At 43.1% G+C, this 23,721-nt stretch overlaps 1 protein-coding gene across 1 annotated transcript in view; it reads left to right on the forward strand.

The window, feature by feature from the left end:
* LOC125465245 (coiled-coil domain-containing protein 183-like) overlaps window positions 1-23,721 on the forward strand; it is a 72,489-nt gene that overhangs the window by 35,810 nt on the left and 12,958 nt on the right. The window contains exon 7 of the mRNA XM_048558522.2: window positions 4,303-4,394. Coding sequence (XP_048414479.1) covers window positions 4,303-4,394 — 92 coding nt within the window. The remainder of the gene's footprint in view (window positions 1-4,302; window positions 4,395-23,721) is intronic.

Raw genomic sequence — 23,721 nt, forward strand, 5'->3', positions numbered from 1 at the left:
ATGTTGTGTCCCGCATTTCATCAAACAAATTGGCGTTTTTTTCAGAGCTCTTTACCACGCAGAGGGGGAGAGTTCCCTCTATAAGACACTGGTTCCCTGAACCAAATATAACACCTATCCACCCTATCTGCTCCAACCCATTCGCACCCCCACCCACCACCTCACTGACCAACCCCTACCTGCACTCACTATCACCAACCCTTCTACCTTCCCCAGCTCCACATATCCTCTGTCTATTTATTTCAGGGCCCCCTATCTGTCACCCATTTCTGAAGAAGCGTCCGACCTGAAACATCAGCTTTCCTGTTCCTCTGATACTGCCTGGCCTGCTGAGTTCCTCTAGCTCCACACTGTGTTATCTCAGACACCAGCATCGGCAGTTCTTACTATCTAACATTTTTACACATTTTGCATTACAATAATTGCTTGCAACATTGATTTCACTGTGAGCCACTTCCCCCTAACCTATACATTCAGTTCTGTCAACACACAATCACTGATAGACAACTCTCTGGACTGCCCTAGGTCATCCTGTAATTTAATGATATTTACCAGATACCTCAATCATCGGTCTTTGGGATCTTACAATGCACCCAACTATAATACACCTTTCCTGACATTTGCCAGCTGCATCGTGTTTATTGACAATAAACTGGATGTTTAAAAGATGCTGATTTCTATGAATTGTAATAAAATTTGTAATCTGTTTCAATATAAAGTTATATAGTCACACCTAATGTCATAGTTCTTTAAGAAGGCTAACAAATTGGGGACAGCTCCTCTTTCACTGGACCCTGGCAGATCAAACAAACACAGTTTCTCTGTCTTGCAGCTGCATTTTATGACTCCTGCTATTTGCATACTGTAAATTGGTTTTAAACCAGAAGGTTAATTCTTGATAAATCTTACTGTCTCTAAGCTAGATCTTTTTACTAAATAAGACAGCATTTATTCGAATTCCATTGATGAGGGTGAAATTCAGTTTTCAAGCTATAACAGGACATGATCGTACTGTCACCATTATCTTATAACTTGTCTCTGCCTAATTTCCCTTGAACTTCAGATACAAAGATCTGCACTTAAGCTGCAGTTGTTTATTTTCTATGTTTTACAACCTCTTTTGCTCTCTTTTCTGTTTACACAATTTACTGTTTCTACTCCAGTTGACAGAGCAGGAATTTTCTTTATTGTCCAAGCATCTTTTTATCCTTTCATGAATAATCTTTATGATAATGCTTAAATGTTTAGATCTGCCTGTCTACAGAAGTTTAATAACATTTAGAACATAGAACATTACAGCACAGTACAGGCCCTTCGGCCCTCGATGTTCTGCCGACCTGTCATACCGATCTCAAGCCCATCTAACCTACACTATTCCATGTACGTCCATATGCTTGTCCAATGACGACTTAAATGTACCCAAAGTTGGTGAATCTACTGCCATTGCAGGCAAAGCTTTCCATTCCCTTACTACTCTCTGAATAAAGAAACTACCTCTGACATCTGTCCTATATCTTTCACCCCTCAATTTAAAGCTATGCCCCCTCGTGCTCGCCGTCACCATCCTAGGAAAAAGGCTCTCCCTATCCCCCCTATCTAACCCTCTGATTATTTTATATGTTTCAATTAAGTCACCTCTCAACCTTCTTCTCTCTAATGAAAACAGCCTCAAGTCCCTCAGCCTATCCTCGTAAGACCTTCCCTCCATACCAGGCAACATCCTAGTAAATCTCCTCTGCACCCTTTCCAAAGCTTCCACATCCTTCTTATAATGCGGTGACCGGAACTGTACACAATACTCCAAGTGCGGCCGCACCAGAGTTTTGCACAGCTTCACCATAACCTCTTGGTTCCAGAACTCGATCCCTCTATTAATAAAAGCTAAAGCACTGTAGGCCTTCTTAACAGCCCTGTCATTTTCTTGCCTTTTTTTACACCGGGACCCTTTATGACTCCCATGGGACCTTTCGTTATCTTATCCAGTAACTCTGAATGGAGACTGTAAGTCTGGCTGTGAAAGTCTAAAATTTTGGAAAAGATCTGTACCTCAAGTTGTTGACTTGTTCACCGAACTGGCTTGTTCTCATTCAGACGTTTCATCACCATGCTAGGTGACATCATCAGTGGAGCCTGTTATTCTCCTCAGCTTGGAATTTATACTGTCAGGTCCATTATGGTGAATAATGTCATTTCTGGTTTTGATCTGTATGGATTTGTATATGGGGTCCAATTCTACATGTTTGTTGATTGAAGTATGGTTGGAGAACCATGCCTCTAGGAATTCCTGTGTGTATGTATGTTTGGATTGGGCTACTATGGTTACCTTGTCTCAGTTAAACTGATGGCCTTATCTGACTGTACTGATATTAAGAAGAATTTGTCATGCTGTTTTGCTGCTAACTGATGTTCTTGTATTCAGATGGCTAGTTTCCTTCCTGTCTGTCCGATGTAGTCTTTGTGGCAGTTGTTGCATGGTATTTTGTAAACCACATTGGTTCTGCATGTTGTGGGAATGGGGTCTTTAATCCTTGTGAGTGTTTGTAGTAGAGTTGCTGTGGGCTTGTGGGCCACCACGATTCCTCATGGTCTTAGGAGTCTAGTTGTCAATTCTGATACGTTCCTGATGTAGGGCAGTTTGGCCAATGTGTTAGGCCGTACTGTGTCCTCCTGTGCCCTGTATGGGTTGCTTTTCTGTACACTGATGTTTGGAACTCCCCATTTGTCAATTGCTCTACCTTAGCATCCAGAAATTCTTGTATTGATTGACAACAATCGGTACACTCAGACAGAGAAGACCATCAACTTAACTTGGACAAAGTAACCATAGTAGCCCAAGCCAAACATAGACATGCACGGGAATTCCTAGAGGCATGGTTCTCCACCCATACTTCAATCAACAAACATATAGAATTGGATCCCATATACAAACCCATACAGATCAAAACCAGAAATGACACTGCTCACCATAACAGACCTGATTAACATTGCTTCATCGGAGGCTCTACTGATGATGTCACCTAGCATGGTGACAAAATGTCTGAATGAGAACAAGCCAGCTCAGCGAGCAAGTCTGCTAGACGTACCTGCCAACCTCTTTTGGCCATGTTGTGTCAGCTAAAAAGCCCCAGTGGACATTTTGTCAACTTTAGTTCTAGGCTGCTACAATTGCAAAGAGGCAGTTTGTCCTTTGTACAATGCCCTTCCTTGAGAAATGGGAAAGATACTGTAATGGATGAACCTGTGGCTTCAGGGTCACCACTGGTTGTAATGATTATAAGGGTGATCACTCATCATGTTGAAGAAATTTTCCCATGTTGTGCCAACAGTTCCAGATTTTGACGGCTCACCTTCTCTTTTACTGTGGGATCCTTTGTTACAGGATCCCTTCTCACCCCAGTAGAGTGAGCCCTAATATTTAGACACAGTTAATGGCCTTAAACTTGGACGTTGATTTATGATTAATCTATTCATTCACAGGCTGTGGGTGTTGCTGGCTAGGCCATCATGTATTGCCCATCCTGAATTCCTCAGAAGGCGAGTAAGAGTCAACCACGTTGCCATGGGTCAGGAGTCACATGTAGGCCAGACCAGATGAGGGCAGCATTTCCTTTCCAAAAGGACATTAATGAACCAGATAGGTTTGTCCAACCGCCGATAACACTTCCATGGTCATCATTAGACTCATCAGTCAAGATTTTGTTGAATGAAATGTCTACCATCTGCCATGGGATTTGAACCCAGCTCCAAAATATTATCTTGGTCTCTGTATCAATAGTCTCGTGATTGTACTAAAGCTCTAGGTTTTGATATCACTGAACCACGTCTGTGTTCTTGAATGGAACAAGTCATGCTCTCCGTCGGTCTGAGTGGATCTACCTATTAGACAATAAAACTTATTTTAAATTACTAAAGACTTACCAATCTTCTCCTACAAGTATCCAGGTTCCATTCTATTGGGATTTTAGCCTATTATTTCCTAAGCAACGTGTTAGAGATGTTATTTCACATCCCTGGATCAGGTGGGTCTTGACCCAGGCCTCATGGCTCAGAGGTATGGACACTGTACCACAAGAGCCCCTTTGGGATCTCGTTTCCGAAGTAATTTCACAACAGACAACATCTGTGCATTTTAATGAAATAGAAATGTTTGTACAGTAGAATTGAGACAGCCATAACAAAAGTAATTGCTCAAACAAACAAAAACAAAATTGCTGGAGAAATTCAGTAGGCCTGTAGCATCTGTGGAGGGAAAACAGTTATCATTGGGCGTCCAATGTTATTCATGGTTTCTTTGTTCCACAGAATATGGAAGTCGCGTACATAGTGGATCTGAAATTACAATTGTCAGTGAAATCAACAAGCTTAAAGAACTAATGACTTGCTCAAAGATACAGGTAAATAGATGAATGTAAAGGACAAGTAACAAAACAAACTCTTGATACAAGTAATTAAATCAGCCTCCAGGTACAAGTAACAAAACTAGCTCCAAGTACAGATAACAAAAACAACCCCTGCTACAAGAAACTGAACTGGCTCGCAGTACATGAAAAGGCATGGTGGCTCAGTGGTTAGCACTGCTGCCTCACAGCCCCAGGAACCCAGGTTCAATTCCACCCTCAGGCAACTGTCTGTGTGTGGAGTTTGCACGTTCTCCTCGTGTCTGCGTGGGTTTCCTCTGGGTACTCTGGTTTCCTCCCGCAGTCCAAAGATGTTCAGTTTAGGATGGATTTGCCATGCTAAATTCCCAGTAGTGTTCAGGGATGTGTAGTTTAGGTGAGTTATAGGGGGATGGGCCTGGGTAGGATGAGGTGGAAGTGATGTGATGAAACTATGAGGAAAGTGCCCAAGTAGGGTGAACAAGTTCTAATTCTTGGATAATGATAAGATGACAAGTGAATAAACAAGTAGAGGAGGAGGTATTTGTAAGAAGGAATGGAGTCAAGAAAGGGGGATTGTAGAGTTGCAGATGGCAGGGATGGGGTATAGGTAGGACCTGAGAGCACATTTTCAATTGTGGACAGAAGGCAAGAGAATCTGATGGCAGGTTTAAGGATTGAGAGAGGAGAAGACCATTGAGAGTTCTGAAGGAGAGAATAACAATCTGAATGTCAATTGTCAGGAAGTCAGTGGAGTTTATTGATGACAGTGACCTGATTGATGTGATTGTGGGAGAGGACATCTGTTGTTTATGGGAAATGAATTAGAGAGACTAGCCAAGAGGCCTTTACAGAATGCCAACCGTAGTCCATAAAATTATGATTTAGGGAGCAGTAGAGGTCTGGACTGTAAGTGCTCAGTGTTTTCAATGTGAAAGGAAGCAGGTTTGATGATACAATGGCTGAGAAATGGTTGAATAATACATCAAGGTTGTGTACCCCTGTAGTGAAAAAGAGACAGCAGCATGGGAGAGGTGAAATAAGGGTTCATAGGGGCTTGTGGGCAGTGAATGGCTTTGCTCCTGCTGGCTTGAAGTGATTCAGGTAAGGAATGTTGGAGAGGCAGTTTGAAAGACTTTGATAAATAACCTGGGGGTTAATAGAGGAGGTGAGATTGATCTGAGGTTCAACAGGGACTTAGTGAAAAACCCCTTCATCCTTCTGGATGAACATCACAAAACGCTAGTGCGGCCTCATTTGGAATATTGCGTGCAGTTCTGGTCACCCCATTACAGGAAGGATGTGGAAGCATTGGAAAAGGTGCAGAGGAGATTTATCAGGATGTTGCCTGGTCTGGAGCGCAGGCCCTATGAAGAAAGGCTGAGGGACTTGGGTCTGTTCTCATTGGAGAGAAGAAGGCTAAGAGGGGATTTAATAGAGACATACAAGATGATTGTCAGGATTAGATAGGGTGGACTGTCAGAGTCTTTTTCCAAGGATGATGACTTCAGCTTGTACAAGGGGACATAGTTACAAATTGAGGGGTGATAGATTTAGGACAGATGTCAGAGGCAGGTTCTTCACTCAGAGAGTGGTAAGGATGTGGAACGCCCTGCCTGCCAATGTAGTTAAGTCAGCCACATTAGGGGCATTTAAACAGACCTTGGATAAGCATATGGATAATGATGGGATAGTGTAGGGGGATGGGCTTAGATTAGTTCACAGGTCGGTGTAACATTGAGGGCCAAAGGGCCTGTTCTGCGCTGTATTGTTCTATGTTCTATGTTCTTGGATGTAAATACTAAAGATGAAGTATTCAAGACTGGAACCTTGGGGTTTAGCAAAGGCCATGAAGCTTAGTGATTATTAGTGAGGTACCAGAAGATACCAGTGTTACTGAGCTGAATTGTGGACAAGAGGCACAAGGTGATGAAATGATTGATTAGAATCAGAAGATTTAATCAGCATAGAAGGTCCTTTGATGCACCATGTCTGTGCTGACCAACAAACACCAAACTATACTAAGAGATAATAGGAACTGCAGATGCTGGAGAATCCGAGCTAACAAAGTGTGCAGCTGGATGAACACAGCAGGCCAAGCAGCGTCTTAGGACCACAAAAGCTGATGTTTCAGGCCTAGACCCTTCATCAGAAAAGGTTGGATGGGCGATTTAACAGTGAGGTTGTGTGACTTGGGCTACAAGAAGATATAAATGTGATGGTCAAATAGGCAGATAGATGGCAGATGGAATTCAAACCTGAAAGTGTGAGGGAATAACATTTTGAAAGGAGAAATTTGACAAGAAAATATTTAATGAACAGCATGAATCCAGGAAGTTCTGTGGAACAAAGGGACCTTGGCATGTTTGTCCATAGGTCTCTCTGAAGGTGAAATGGCATGTTAGTAGGGTGGTAAAAAAGGCATATGAGACTCTTGCCTTTATCAGTTGGGGCATAGATTACAAAAGCAGGGAAGTCATGATGGAATTGTATAGAACTTGTAATGTGTAAACCCAAAATGTAGACTTTCCTGTTCCCTTAATGCTGCCCGACCTGCTGTGCTCCTCCAGCTCCACACGGTATTGACCACAGCTAGAGTACTGTGTGCAGTTCTGGTTGTCACATTACAGTAAGGACGTGATTGCAATGGAGGGGGTGCAGTGGAGATCCCAGGATGCTGCCTAGGATGGAAAATTCACATTATGAGGAAAGATTGATAGGCTTGGGTTGTTTTCATTGGAGCAAAGAAGACTGAGAGGCAATCTGGTTGAGGTGTTCAAGACTATGAGGCGCATAGACAGAGTAGATAAAGGAGCAGCTGTTCTACGTTGAAGGGTCAGGCATGACAAAACTCATGTTGAAAATGAGGGACAGGAGGTTTAGGAGGATGTGAGGAAAAAGGTTTTGACCTAGAAGGTGGTGACAGTCTGGAATGCAGTACCTAGGAAGGTAATAGAAGTGAGTTAGTGTACATCCTTTTAAAAAGTACCTGAATGAGTACTTGGCACAACATAACATTCAAAAGGCAATCCGCCAAGTGCTGGTAAATGGGGTTCGGTTGAGAGTCAGGAGGTTCTCACGTCTGTGTAGACTCGATGTACCAAGGGGCCTGTTCTGCACTGCATGATTCTATAACTTAGCACAAGTGAGTTTGAAAAGCAGAAAAATATAGTCTGGTGTGACGTGAGAGGAAAGTGGGTGAGTGATAGTTGGTATTTTTTCTCTTTTTCTGAAATAGGCTACTAGTTAATCTAGGAGCTGAGAAATTTTTTTAAAAATTGGAGTTTTCAAGTAAGTGGGAGCTGAGATCCAGACTGGACATTAAAAAAAAATGAAAGCAGAGAGCCCGATCTTGTGGGATCATGCTATTCTGGAACTAATTCACGTCACAAGATGAGCAGTCATGTAGGGTAAGCTTTCTAGAAAGATTTTCATTTAACTTAATCAACTGATAATTGATTGCTGAATTAGTGAATATGCTAAAAACTGACACCAATTTTCAGTGCTCAATCAATCAATCTAGTGGATAAGGTCATAATCAAATGAAAAGGAATAACACCACCAAAGAGTTTGGATATTTTTAGTAGACTCAAATTTCAAGTTTTTAGATGATGCAAGTTAATGGAAAATGTTGCCAGTAACTGAGGTTGTTGACTTGCTCACTGAGCTGGCTTGTTCTCAGATGTTTTGTCACCAGGTTAGAAGACGTCATCAGTGGAGCCTCCAATGAAGCGATGTTGTTCTACTCCGCTTAGTATTTATACTGTCTGTTCTTTTATGGTGATTACCATCATTTCCGATTTTGGTCTATATGGGTTTGTATATGGGATCCAATTCTGTATGTTTGTTGATTACGTTATGGATGGAGAATCATGCCTCCAGGAATTCCCGTGTGTGTCTATGTTTGGCTTGGGCTACTATGGTTACCTTGTCCCAGTTAAACTGATGGCCTTCATTGTTTGAGTGTACTGATATTGAGGGGAGCTCATCGTGCCATATTGCTGTTAGTTGATGCTCATGTATTCTGATGGCTAGTTTCCTTCCTGTCTGTCTGATGTAATGTTTGTGGCGGTCGTTGCGCTGCTGGTGAAGTTGATGAGACATACCACCTCATTAACAGCGTATTGACAGGGATTAAATTCACAAGGGAAGAAGAAACCAACAATCAACCTCCGTTTCTGGATGTTAAAATTGCACGTATGACCAACGCGGACTTCCAAACCCCAGTATACACAAAAGCAACACCTACTGATCAAATCCTCAGCTTTCACAGCAACCACTTCAATGTCCACAAACAAAGCTGTATTAGGCCACTATTTACATGGGCCAGGACACTCTGCAACACTGTGGAACTGTGCAGGAAAGGGGAAGAGCACCTCCGCAAAATCCTCGCTATAGACAGATATCCCCGCAATTTCATCCACAGGTGCCTACTAAACATAAAACAACAGAAGGACACAGTATGCCCTAACACACTGGCCACACAGCCCTACATCAAGAACATATCAGAACGGACAACAAAAGTCCTAAGAACACTAGGAATCATGGGGCCCACAAGTCCACAGCCACTCTACAACAAACACAAGGATTAAAGACCCTATTCCCACAACATGGAGAACCAATGTGGTTTACAAAATACCATGCAATGACTGCCACAAATATTACATCGGACAGACTGGAAGGAAACTAGCCGTCAGAATACATGGGCATCAGCTAGCAGCAAACGACATGATGAACTCTCCTAATATCAGTACACTCAGACAATGAAGACCATCGGTTTAACTGGGACAAGATAACCATAGTAGCCCTAGCCAAACATAGACACACATGGGAATGCCTAGAGGCATGGTTCTCCACCTGGAATAGAATCAACAGTCATGTAGGATTGGACCCCTTATACAAATCCAAACAGATCAAAACCAGAAATGACAGTAATCTCCACAATGGACCAAACAGTATAAATTCCAAGCGGAGTAGAATAACATCAATTCATCGGAGGCTTCACTGATGACATCACTAGCACGATGATGAAACACCTGAACGAGAACAAGCCAGCTCGGTGAGCAAGTCAACAACCTCACCCACAACCCCAGCTACGGATCTTTGCCAAAACACTAACTTTCCAGTAACTTTATATAAAGTATTGATGTTTGCAGGAGAGAAGCAGCCAGTTGGTAAGTCTGTAGTAATTTAGTAAGTTTTGTTGTCTAATGAGAAGAGCCATGGAGGGCGTGATCCGTTTCATTCGATCACCCTTAGCCTCGTAGACCTCCTGCAGTGATAACCAAACTTGGAGCTCACACTGCTGCAGTTGATTACACTTCCTGCACATATGGTAATCCAGGACATGGAGATTTTTGGATAGCCTGTTAATAGATGTGGTCACTCCGTAGCTTAATGGTATGTAGCAGGAGATCGAATGGGTGACTTCCAGCCTGTCTAGAAGGACCAAACAGGTAACCCCCAAGCAAATCTTGCTATCAAACCATTATTCAGTTCTGAAAAAGAGTGATGGTTCCTCTGAAAAGTGAGTGGCAAGCCCATGGCATTGCAGCTGTGCAGGAGGAAGATTTCAAACAGAATAGTGAAAGGGGATTTAATTGTGATTAGATCAGTGTTTCTGTTAAGGAGCACATGAACTGGACATGGCATGTTGATTTCCTGATGCCTGAATCAAGGATATTACTAAGTTGCAGGGCATCCTGAGCGACTGGTGATAACGGGAAAATGAACAGCCAGATATTGTTCTCGCTACCTATGTTATTTGTATCACAATGTAGTCCTGCAGTTCAGAGTTGAGGGAACTAAGAAGGTAACAAGAAAGCAGGACATGAACATTAATAATCTCCAGATTGCTTACGGTGCCATGCACAAGTACATATAAAGCAGTGAATGCATAACCAAGAAAGTGGTGAGCAAGAGGGAACTTTAAATTCCAGAGACAAGTGAGACTTGGGGTTTGCGGATGGGTGTGGGGTTCCTGTTCAGGATAGAGGGAGGGGAACAGAACAATTGCAAAACAGTTTGCAAATGCTGTTGAAGAGGGTTTAAACTAATTTAGGAAGGGTTTGAGGTGCAAAAATTAATGTCAGGGGGGTGAAACAATTTACACAAGGGATTGGGAGTGTCAATTAGCTCTAGAATAGAAAATAGTAAGGAATTACATGGGATTAGAGTAAGAAGGAGCATAACAAAGTCTAAATTAGGATCTTCAAGTGCGTACAAGTGGTAAATAAGTATGTGAGTTGAAGGCACAAGTAGCCACATGGAAACATGATGCTGTGGCAGTAACAGTCCTAATCAAAAATGGGCAGGATTCAAACTAGGCCCTGGTTTCAAACAAGCAGTTAAACTGCTACAAGCCTGCAGACGAAAGCTGCAGACTGGCTGCAGTGCCCTAAGAAGGAAACATGTCCCTGGCTCATGGGGACAGCAAAAGCAGACAAAGTACATTTGTTAAAATCAGCCCTCTTCAATTGTAGGATTTGTTATGACAAAAAAGTGACTCGCCCAGGCTGAGCACTAAAGTGACCAGGAAGTAGGCTGCCCCGGGACTTGAACTCAAATCACAGCAGCCAGAAACCCGCGTGCTCACCGTTACGCCACAGCAACCACAGTGCTTTGGGCAGTGCAAGGCATTGCTCTTGAGTTCTGGTCAACTTTTTCAAATGTGCCATTGAGTGGCAGCCTTGCTGTAACCCATCATAGTCACCGAAGGGAAGTGCTGCTTGCGGGCCTCTCTCACTTGCAAACTGACAATCTGCTGGACAATTGCAGCCGCTGGTATTTCTTTCTGCTTTCAGCTTTCGCACACACTGCCTCACTTGTCAGCCTCAGCGTTTCAGTATAAGTGGTAAATAAGTATCTGAATTGAAGGCACAAGTAGCCACATGGAAACATGATGCTGTGGCAGTAACAGACCTGATCAAAAATGGGCAGGATTGGGTACAAAATACTTCTGGATAGGTTTTCAGGAAAGGTAGAGAAGGAATGAAAGGAGAAGGAGTTGCAGTTATTTATTAAGGGGAAAATTGAAGAGAGAGAATATCTTAAAAATTAGTGACAAAATTGAAGAAGCAATAAAGATGGCATCATGTTGCTGCATGTATTCTGTACGCCATTGACTGGTGGGAAGGATGCAAAACAGGACTGAATTTGCACAAAAGTGTTTGAATTATAGAGTACTTATAATGGGAGACTTGTATCAGTCCAGTCTATATTCAGATAATTATAGTATAAATAGCAGGGAGCAGCAAGAATTTTTAGAATACATTCAGGAGAACTTACTACATCAGGATGTTTCCAGCTCAATGAGAAAGGAGGCGTTGGTCTCAGCGTGGACCCATTGTGGCAATCTCTTGGCGTGGTGGCCTCTCAGCCCTGTGTGGACTTACAGCCTCTAACTGATTCTAGAGCAGTCTCCTGGTGTCACAGTGAAGCCTGGCATGTTCTGGACAGTCAAGGCCCTGCACAAACGAAAGGCCAGGTGCCAGCTTAGACTCGGTTGGAAGGACTGTTATTCTGGACTTCTTATTTCTTTATTTTTCTAATTTATTCCTATGATCTGTAATGCTGAACTCTTTATTTCTTTATTTTTCTAATTTTTTCTTCCCTAAGAATTTGTACTGAAGAATCTGTGCCTGTACCTTAATGCCCAAGATGGTGCTGTAAGTGGTGACTTGTAAACTTTTCACTGTATCCATGTTAGTACATGTGACACTAAAGCCAATTCTAATTCTAATTCTACTGCGTGAAGCAGGAGCCGGTGTGTCTTTCACAGCAGTTTGTTTACACTTCACGGTCCAGCATAACTGTAATAAACTAATGCCAACCTGGATAATTCTGCTCGCCTACAGATCAGCCCCCTTCCCAGAAAGAAATCAGTTCATATTTTTATTAATAGCCCTGTTTGGACATGTTATAACACACCCCTGTGACAAGTGGACCTACTAGCATAGAGGTATGGAGCTACCAACACCCTAAGATCCTTTAGAAATTAGCTCTTTTATCAAAAATGCCTGTTGCAGGCCGTGGGCTGAGGGAATCTACAGTGCACCCTAGGGTACCAGTATGAACTGAGAGTCCCCACCAGCCTCCAGATTTTGAACAACAGCCATCCACAGGTACCAGCTCTGGTTGGTTGTATACATTTTTAATCAGCCTATGATATTAATGCATGGTATGGCACACCTCCAGAGTAAGCAGGACTTGATCACAGCCCTCTGGTACAGAGGTAGGTACACTACCAGTACAACACAAAAGCTCCCCAGAAATAACCCTTAAATATGTACTTCAGGTAATATTCCTCATTCTTACTCGGACTATATCCATACCCATGCCCGATTATCTCAGCAGTTACAATGTTTAGCATTCTCAGTCTGGATCTTGGGAATGAAGTGGGTTAAGATGATGTCAATAAGGGGATCATTTAGGGGACAGTAATCATTGTATCAGAAGATTTGAGTTGGCAGTGGTGATGGTCAAGGAGAGATAGTTAGGGTGGAATGTCCAACTCTGTTGAGCATCGGACAAATTGAATATAATGGGAAAATATGGTGAAAATGGAAAAGTCAGATACACAACACTTCATGTAATTTGGCATCAGCACATCACCAGCCTCACCACATCTTCAGGGCTTCTTTCTCACCAACTCTCACACCATGTTCACCCTTCAGACTTTACTTCGGAGCTCAGGGACATGTAACTTGTCTGCTTCAGCCGGGTTTCTTTGGCCACAGTAACACACGCATATTTATCTAATTTCTTCTAATTATTATTACTGGGCGGTAAACCTACTCCCAGCACTGAACAATCAAACAACAGTTGGCACAGGGCAGTGAACTTGTTGTTAGAACCAGGCAATAATTCCATTCCAGGCACAAGATAGTAAACCCTCTCCTGGCAGTTGGCAAAAAAAACAGTTGACACTAGGCAATAAACCTGCTGTAGGTGCAGGATAATATTCCCACAGTACTGTAGTGGTATAAGCCCACTGTACTGAAACATACCCACTGTCAATGCAGAGAAATTCATCAACTGAAATGGACTCAAGGCTGAATGTTCCCAAGTTTGGCAGTGACAATTTTGTGTAATTCTTTGAACATTTGCTCTCTGTGAGCTATGGCGAATATTCTTGTGCAAATTTACATTGCTTACCTTATGAAATATTGTAAAGACCACTTTTATTTTGCCTCGACTGTGGGCTGAAAAATGTAAAAAATTACCAATTTAAAACAATTGACTATGAATGATGTTGCAGTTTTATAAAATACTTGTGCTTTGTATCTACATGGTCCTTTTGTTCAAACAGCGGGGTAGGATGCTAGGTACCTGCTCCATCGGTGACTGTGTGTTCAGGGCAGTTTTGCCCAATGACAGACTTCTGATTTGGTTTTTAAATCAGGACCAGAAATCTATCTTAGTAAGAACTTATTGATTAATTCCTGTGTGCTTGGATGCAGCTTTGTGCTTGGACAATACAGCAAAAACATCCAGCCTACAAAAGAGAAAACATCTCTCTTTTGCCCTTTTATGAGCGAAGAAGTAAAATAGTATTTGGTGGCATGGTGGCTCAGTGGTTAGCACTGCTGCTTCACAGAGTCAGGGTTCCACTTTTGGGCGACTGTGTGAAGTTTGCACATCCTCTCCATGTCTGCGTGGGTTAACTCCGAGTGCTCCGGTTTCCACCCATAGTCCAAAGATGTGCAGGTTAGGTGGATTGACCATGCTAAATTACCCGTAGTGTTAAGGGATGTGTAGGTGAAGTGGGTTTATTGGGGTATGGGTCTGGGTGGGATGCTCTGTGGGTCGGTGTGGACTTGTTGGACCGAGGTCTGTTTCAACACTGTAGGGATTCTACGACCTATGAGTATTACAAGCAGTTAGCTATTCTCTCTGTCTGCAAATTCCCTTCTTAAAGGGAAAAGAGGAAAACAAAACCTTCAGAGATGCTGAAAGGGTGGATCCTCAACCAGTGACTGTAAGATGAAGAGATAGTAGGAACTGCAGATAGAACATAGAACATAGAACATAGAACAGTACAGCACAGAACAGGCCCTTCAGCCCACAATGTTGTGCTGACCATTGATCCTCATGTATGCACCCTCAAATTTCTGTGACCATATACATGTCCAGCAGTCTCTTAAATGACCCCAATGACCTTGCTTCCACAACTGCTGCTGGCAACGCATTCCATGCTCCCACAACTCTCTGCGTAAAGAACCTGCCTCTGACATCCCCTCTATACTTTCCTCCAACCAGCTTAAAACTATGACCCCTCGTGCTAGCCATTTCTGCCCTGGGAAATAGTCTCTGGCTATCAACTCTATCTATGCCTCTCATTATCTTGTATACCTCAATTAGGTCCCCTCTCCTCCTCCTTTTCTCCAATGAAAAGAGACCGAGCTCAGTCAACCTCTCTTCATAAGATAAGCCCTCCAGTCCAGGCAGCATCCTGGTAAACCTCCTCTGAACCCTCTCCAAAGCATCCACATCTTTCCTATAATAGGGCGCCCAGAACTGGATGCAGTATTCCAAGTGCGGTCTAACCAAAGTTTTATAGAGCTGCAACAAGATCTCACGACTCTTAAACTCAATCCCCCTGTTAATGAAAGCCAAAACACCATATGCTTTCTTAACAACCCTGTCCACTTGGGTGGCCATTTTAAGGGATCTATGTATCTGCACACCAAGATCCCTCTGTTCCTCCACGCTGCCAAGAATCCTATCCTTAATCCTGTACTCAGCTTTCAAATTCGACCTTCCAAAATGCATCACCTCGCATTTATCCAGGTTGAACTCCATCTGCCACCTCTCAGCCCATCTCTGCATCCTGTCAATGTCCTGCTGCAGCCTACAACAGCCCTCTACACTGTCAACGACACCTCCGACCTTTGTGTCGTCTGCAAACTTGCTGACCCATCCTTCAATCCCCTCGTCCAAGTCATTAATAAAAATTACAAACAGTAGAGGCCCAAGGACAGAGCCCTGTGGAACTCCACTCACCACTGACTTCCAGGCAGAATATTTTCCTTCTACAACCACTCGCTGTCTTCTGTTGGCCAGCCAATTCTGTATCCAAGCAGCTAAGTTCCCCTGTATCCCATTCCTCCTGACCTTCTGAATGAGCCTACCATGGGGAACCTTATCAAATGCCTTACTGAAGTCCATATACACCACATCCACAGCTCGACCCTCATCAACTTTTCTAGTCACATCCTCAAAAAACTCAATAAGGTTTGTAAGGCATGACCTACCCCTCACAAAGCCGTGTTGACTGTATTTGATCAAGCCATGCTCTTCCAGATGGTCATAAATCTTATCCCTCAGAATCCTTTCTAACACCTTGCAGACGACAGACGTGAGACTTACCGGTCTATAATTGCCGGGGATTTCCCTATTTCCTTTCTTGAAGAGAGGAATTACATTTGCCTCTCTCCAGTCCTCAGGTACGACTCCAGTGGAGAGCGAGGATGCAAAGATCTTCGCAAGTGGCGAAGCAATTGCATTTCTCGCTTCCCAAAGCAGCCGAGGACAAATCAGATCCGGGCCTGGCGACTTGTCAATCTTAATGTTTGACAAAATTTTCAGCACATCAGCTTCGTCTATCTCTATCCATTCCAGCATGCACACCTGCTCTTCAAAGGTTTCATTCACTACAAAGTTCGTTTCTTTCGTAAAGACAGAAGCAAAAAACTCATTTAGGGCTTCCCCTACCTCCTCAGGCTCCACACACAAGTTCCCTATGCTATCCCTGATCGGCCCTACTCTTTCTTTGACCATTCTCTTATTCCTCACGTAAGTGTAAAATGCCTTTGTGTTTTCCCGGATTCCTTCTGCCAAGCCTTTCTCGTGCCCCCTCCTGGCTCTCCTCAGACCATTTTTGAGCTCCTTCCTTGCCTGCATGTAATCCTCTCTAGCTGAACTTGACCCTAGCTGAACTTGACCCTAGCTTCCTCCACCTTATGTAAGCTACCTTCTTCCTTTTCACTAGAAGCTCCACCGCTCTCGTCATCCAAGGTTCCCTAATCTTACCCCTTCTTGCCTGTCTCAGAGGGACATATTTACTCATCACTCCCAACAACTGTTCCTTAAACCGTCTCCACATGTCGATAGTTCCCTTACCATGGAACAACTGCTCCCAGTCCATGCTTCCTAACTCATGTCTAATCGCATCATAGTTTCCTCTTCCCCAATTAAATATCCTCCCATTCTGCCTAATCCTCTCCTTCTCCATAGCTATGTAGAATGTGAGGCAGTTATGGTCACTATCACCAAAATGCTCTCCCACCACAAGATCTGATACCTGCCCTGGCTCGTTTCTGAGCACCAAGTCTAGAATGGCCTCTCCCCTCGTCGGCCTGTCAACGTACTGCGTTAGGAAACCCTCCTGAACACACCTTACAAAAACAGCTCCATTCAAATCTTCTGCTCTAAGGAGGTTCCAATCAATATTAGGAAAGTTAAAGTCACCCATTACAACAACCCTACTGCGTGCACACTCTTCCAAAATCTGTCGACCTATGCTTTCTTCAATCTCCCTGCTGCTATTGGGGGGCCTGTAGTAAACCCCTAACGAGGTGACTACTCCCTTGCTGTTCCTAATTTCCACCCATACTGACTCAGTAGGCAGATCTTCCTCGACAAAGGAAGCTTCTGTAGCTGTGATACCCTCTCTGATTAGTAGTGCTACACCCCCTCCTCTTTTTCATACATGATGCTGGAGAATCTGAGATACCAAGGTGTAGAGCTGGATGAACACAGCAGGCCAAGCAGCATCAGAGGAGCAGAAAGGCTGACATTTTGGAGAAGGGTCTAGGCCTAAAACGTCAGCCTTCCTGCTCCTCTGATGCTGCTTGGCCTGCTGTGTTCATCCAGCTCTAACCTTGGTATTACTGTAAGATGAATCCTGTGTCCATAGTCTTTTGTCTTCCTCAAAAAGTCATGAGCAACTGGAAAGGACATGATGGAAAACCTCTTATTGATGTCTGTAATCTGGACTGGTGCCAGAACTGTGCTTCACTGACATTTTGTTTCTTCCTCATCCATAATATTTGTTTTTTTCTGTGTCTGTTTGTATTTTGATTATTTTGAGGGTTTTCGAACATTGTACATAGAACAGTACAGCACAGTACAGGCCCTTCGGCCCACGATGTCGTGCCAAACTTTTACCGTAAACCTAAGGTCTATCTAACCTCCACCACTACCTTATACTATCATCCATATGCCTATCTATTAGGCGCTTAAATGCCCCTAATGGAGCCAACTCCACTACCCTCTCCAGAAATGCATTCCACGCCCCGACCACTCTGAATAAAGAACCTATCTCTGACGCCTCCCCGATATCTACCTCCTTTCACTTTAAAACTATGTCCACTCATAAAAGCTACCTCCACCCTAGGAAAAAGTCTCTGGCTGTATATTCTATCTATACCTCTAATCATTTTGTACACATCTATCAAGTCACCTCTCATCCTTCGTCGTTCTAAAGAGAAAAGCCTGAGCTCTCTCAACCTTTCCTCGTAAGACCTGCCCTCCATTCCAGGCAACATCCTGGTGAATCTCCTCTGCACCTTTTCCAACACTTCCACATCTTTCCTGTAATGAGGCGACCAGAACTGGACACAATACTCCAGATGTGGCCAAACCAGGCTTTTGTAAAGCTGGAGTATAACTTAACAGCTCTTGAACTCACTCCCTCTATTAATGAAAGTTTTTTAAAAATTTTTTAAACAGGGTGAAGTTTGACTTCTCGGAAGTTAAGTTAGTGATTATGTTTCTTTTCTGCTATTGGTTAAAAATAATTTAGTTGCAATTAATAGTTGTTTGCTTGATAAATACAGAAACCTGGTCACCTGTGTGAGCAATTGTCATGTTAGCTGCATCCGCAAGATTGAAGGCAGAGAGGATAGCCATCCTATGTACCACACAATGCTATGTGGCTACCTGAAGGAAAGCCATTCTTTACCTAGCACCAATATTAGCGTAAAGCATCACAGAAATATAGAAAATAGGAGCAGGAGTAGGCCACTCAGCACTATGAGCCTGCTCCATCAATCATTATGATCATGGCTGATCATCCAACTGAATAGCCTGTTCCTGCTTTTCCCTCGCACCCTTTTAGCCTCAACTGCTGCATCCAACATCTTCTTGAAAGCTTGCAATGTTATGACTGACTGATTTCTGTGGAAGCAGATTCTACAGGCTCGCTACTTGCTGAGAGAAGAAATTTCTCCTCATCTCAGTTCTAAATGACTTACCGTGTATTTTAGACTGCAACCCCTGGTTCTGGATGCCTCCTTCCTGCATCCGTCTTGACTTGTCCTGTTAGAATTTAATAGGATTCTGTGAGATTCCCCTTACTGTTCTGAACTCCAGTGAATGTAATCTTAACCAGTTTAAACTCTCTTTATACTGCCGCCCCAGGAATTAGTCTGGTAACCTTTGTTGCACTCCCTCGATAGCAATAACACCTTTCCTCAGTTAAGGAGACTAAAACATACGGTGTTTCAGATGCAACCTCACCTGCATTCTTATCCTCAGTGACTAGTGTATGGGGACACCTGGGTCTTGTTGCACATTTCCCTCTCTCAATTTATAGTCATTCCAAAAAATAATCCACTTTCCTGTTTTTACTCCCAAAATGAATAACCTCACATTTATCAATATTAGACTGCCTCTGTCGTGTATCTGCCCCTTCACTCTGTATGTCATGTTTGAATGAAGGAGCATTGGATGTTGTGAAGGTGCCTATCAGTTTGTAACATTAACTTTCATCGAACAACAGGGAAAGGTGGGGCAAAAAAACAGTTAAGCTGCATTTGCATTGGAAATAAACAGAGGCTGCTGACCTTTCCAGCGACAAACAGTCAATGACTGAGGACTTCACCCAACTCAGCTCCAATGCAATTGGTTACTAAAGATGTCCTTTGTGTTGCTGTGACTGTTGCAGCAGTGCTGTAGGACATGAATGTGATATCCCTTCTATTCAATGTCCTTATTCACAAATCACATTCTTCACATCAGTGAGGAAAGAGAATAAGAGATGTGTTTGCATGCCTGTGGACCCCTTGCTGCTCATGACTGAGATTCTTATCTCACCATTGAAACCTTTGGTGGAAAATCGGACATTTTCTTGACACTCAGGATTGCATTTTGCAATCTCACTGCATTTTGCCAACTCTGCTTGCCATTGCCCTCATCATTCGGGGTTGGGAAAACTCCTCTCTCCCCATCCCTGCCAAATCAAGTCCCAGGAAAGGGAAACACGCCCACTTGTCCGTACTGGGAAATATACTCACTCCGACTGGAAAGTAAGTAAAGTCACTATCTCCACTGGGAAATAAAGTCAGTATCAGCAATAGGACTAAAGCCCTGTCAGTAGAAGGTACAGTATATTGATAAAGATATAGAAATGAGTGGAAAAACTTATCAGATCTGGCAACATCTATGGAGTGAAAACAGGTTAACCTTTTAGGTCCAGTGACTCTTCTTCAGAAATGTGAAGTTATTGCAAAGTTAATTTGAATTTGGGGGGAGGCAAGCGATGTTTGAGCATTAAGACCTTAAGATATGGGAGCTAAATCAGGCCATTCAGTCCATTGAATCTGCACATGGCCAACTGATCATGGCTGATATGTTTTTCAGCCCTATTTTCTTGCCTTCTCCCTGGAATCTTTGATACTCTTAGTAATTAAAAATCTATCAATTTCTGACTTAAGTATACATTAACTTGGCCTACACAGCCTTCTGTAGCAGAGTTCCACAGTCCATTGCCATCTGATTGGTATGGAGGGAAGGTCTTACGAGGAAAGGCTGAGGGACTTGAGGCTGTTTTCATTAGAGAGAAGAAGGTTGAGAGGTGACTTAATTGACACATATAAAATAATCAGAGGGTTAGATGGGGTGGATAGGGAGAGCCTTTTTCCTAGGATGGTGACGGCGAGCACGAGGGAACATAGCTTTAAATTGAGGGGTGAAAGATATAGGACAGATGTCAGAGGTGGTTTCTTTACTCAGAGAGTAGTAAGGGAATGGAACGCTTTGCCTGCAACGGTAGTAGAACGCCAACTTTACGTACATTTAAGTCGTCATTGGATGAGCATATGGACGTACTTGGAATAGTGTAGGTTAGATGGGCTTGAGATCGGTATGACAGGTCGGCACAACATTGAGGGCCGAAGGGCCTGTACTGTGCTGTAATGTTCTATGTTCTATGAAAATTCCTCTTTATCTCAGTTCAAAAGCACTATCCCTTCACCTTGAGGCTGTGTCTGTGGGTCCTAGTCTCTCCTTCTAGTGGAAACATCATCTCCACAGCCACTCTATCTAGGTCTCTCCGTATTCTATAAGTTTCAATGAGATCCTCCCTCATCTTTCTAAATTCCAGCAAGTACAGACCAAGAGTCCACAACCACTCCTCATCTCCGCGATCAATATTGTAGATCTCCTCTGGAACCTCCTTCCATGTCAGCACAGGGCTTAAAACTCCTCATTATTTCCAAATGTTGTCTGACTAGAGATTATACAGCCTCAGCAGTAGATCTCTGTTCTTGTATTCTAGCCCTCTTGAAATGAATGCTAACATTGCATTTACCTTGTAACTGACAACTGAACCTGCATGTTAACCTTAAGAGAATCTGAACTAGGACTCCTAAACTCCTTTATGCTTCAGATTACCCTTCAAATATGACCACCAATCCTCCTTTCTCTATCTGGGCGTAGCCAAAGTCCTGGAAGCATAAGCTGTTGGGCGTTCATCACCATTGGGCCATTTATGAGCTAATATCACCCTAATTCCATTTGAGGAGGCATCAGATGACAATACCGGATCTTTCTTGGAATCCTAGTATGCCAACACGTTTGAGGATGATAGCTGAGATAAGTTGTAGAGCTGGATGAACACAGCAGGCCAGGCAGCATCAGAGGAACAGGAAAGCTGACGTTTCGTGTCTGGAGCCTTCTTCAGAAATGGCAAAATGCCCATTTCTGAAGAAAGGTCCAGACCCAAAATGTCAGCTTTCCTGCTCCTCTGATGCTGCCTGGCCTGTTGTGTTCATCCAGCTCTACACCTTTTTATCTCAGATTCTGCAGCATCAGCAGTTCCGACTATCTCTGAGAATAATTGCTCTTTCTTTACTTCATTGAAAGCTATGGCTTTTCTATGACACCATTTCCAAAGCTGATCCTCTTTTAGGAATTGATGCAAAGGTGCTAGGATGGAGGCCAAGTTATGTATGAGCCATTCCTTAATAATTTACTGGCCCAAGAAATGACCTAAGCACGTGGACAGACTTGGGAGCTAGGGCACCTTTGATTGCCTTCACTTTATCTTCTAACTGGAGTAACCCAGACTTGTCAACTCTGTAGCCCAAGCAAGTCACTTGGGGGGCCTGGAATACAAATTTTTCTCTTCTTAGGTGTATGCAGACTTGGAGAAATCAAAGTTCTCGATTCTTTAGCAGTTTTCCCGGTTATCAGATGTCATCTAGGTAATGAAGACCTGAGGTAGACCTTACAAAGTATTCTCTCTCATCCAATGAAAAATTGATGATACCCCAAATGGCTGTCTCATATATCGGTGCAAACTCTTATAGGTTTAATTGTAGCAAAAATTCTGGGAATCCTGGTCTAAATGCAATTGCATTTGACTCAATTCAAGCTTCATGAAAGACAGATCTCCTGGCAGCTTTGCATATTAATCCTCTTTCTAAGGGATTGTGTATTTATCCAACTGAAAAAAAACAGTTTACTGTTTGTTTAACGTCCCCACAAAGGCAAATTGACCCATCGAGCTTCAAAGTCAGTAGTATTGGTGCTGCCTGTTCAGCAAATTGGACTTGTTTGATGGTTTATTTGCTTTCCAGCCTTCTGATTTCTGTTTCTGCTTTTGCTGGTAAGGAAAATGGCACTGAGTAATATCATGGAATTGCTTCCTGGTCAACATGCAAAGTAGCATTGGCTTGTCTGATAGTCCCAAGATCTTCCTGGAAATCTTTTAGGTATTTCGTTAGGACTTTGCACAGGCAGCCATTTTCTAATTGAAAAATGTTGAGCCAATCCAAGTGAATCTATCGCAATCAAATCTGCACCATTTAGCTTGGGCCTGAACCTTTTAGTACTGTCACTGGTAACTGAACCAGCTACCTCTCATAAGGGACCAGATGGAAGTTGTACCCTTAATCTGTAAAGGTTCCCTGGCTCTCAAATTGCCGAGAAAAAGCAATATCATCTCAGAAATAGAGGAGGCTTGGGTTCCTTATCTGGTCAGTCAATCCTTGAAAGGTTTTCATATCTGGTGCCTCAAGGAAGGTGAGGTTCCTAATGACAGAAAAAGCTACAGCCCCGTAGGCTGTCAGGAGAATTACTTGTTTCTCATCAACCACAATGTCATTTGTCCAGGAAAAAATAAAGCATTCTTTTCATGTACTGGGCCCAGTCCTCAACAACAGGGTCGAATAAATTAAGCTTCCCAAACAAAGGCATGATGTAAGAAATGCTAACCCCCACTTCAGAAATGACTGTTGTCAATGAGTTTCTTCAGGACCATGCTTTAATCTTGTTGCCACTGAAATAAGTCCACAGAGGCGGGCATCCCCTCACCTTTATTAATGAATGAACAGTCCTTGATTGTAGTGGTGCCCAATACAGAATCAGGCACCAGAGAGTCAATACCCTATTCAACCTTTTACGTCAGCCAGGTTCCCAGATTACCTGCCCCAATCAGGGAATTCATATTCTCTGAGGTCCAGCTGGCTGAGTGTGTTACAATTGATACACGGTACACTTGCATGTACTCCACAATCTCATCCTTAATAGTGGACTCTTACCTATGACCAAGGTCAAGTTAATTGGCCTTTTTTTTAATCATTTGTCTCCCTTCTTCTGAAACAGGGGCATTACATTAACCATTTTCCAATTGTCTGGGACCCTTCCTGAATGCAATGATTTCTGAAAGATCACCGCCAATGCCTCTACAATCTCCTTAGCTATCTTCTTCAGAATTCTGGAGCGTAGTCCTAGAGTCATAGAGATATACAGCATTGAAACAGGCCCTTCGATCTGACTCGCCCATGCCGACCAGATATCCTAAATTAATCTAGTCCCATTTGCCAGCATTTGGCCCATATCCCACCAAACACTTTCTCTTCATATACCCATCCAGATGCCTTTTAAGTGCTCTATTGTACCAGCCTCCACCACTTCCTCTGGCAGCTCACTCCATATACAACATCCCCTGCGTGAAAAAGCTGTCCCTCAGTTCCCTTTTAAATCTTTCCTCTCTCACCTTAAACCTACTAGTTTTAAACTCTCCAAACCTGGGGAAAAGGCCTTATCCGTGCCCCCC

This window comes from Stegostoma tigrinum, chromosome 29, assembly GCF_030684315.1.
Source record: "Stegostoma tigrinum isolate sSteTig4 chromosome 29, sSteTig4.hap1, whole genome shotgun sequence".
NCBI classification, from domain to species: domain Eukaryota; kingdom Metazoa; phylum Chordata; class Chondrichthyes; order Orectolobiformes; family Stegostomatidae; genus Stegostoma; species Stegostoma tigrinum.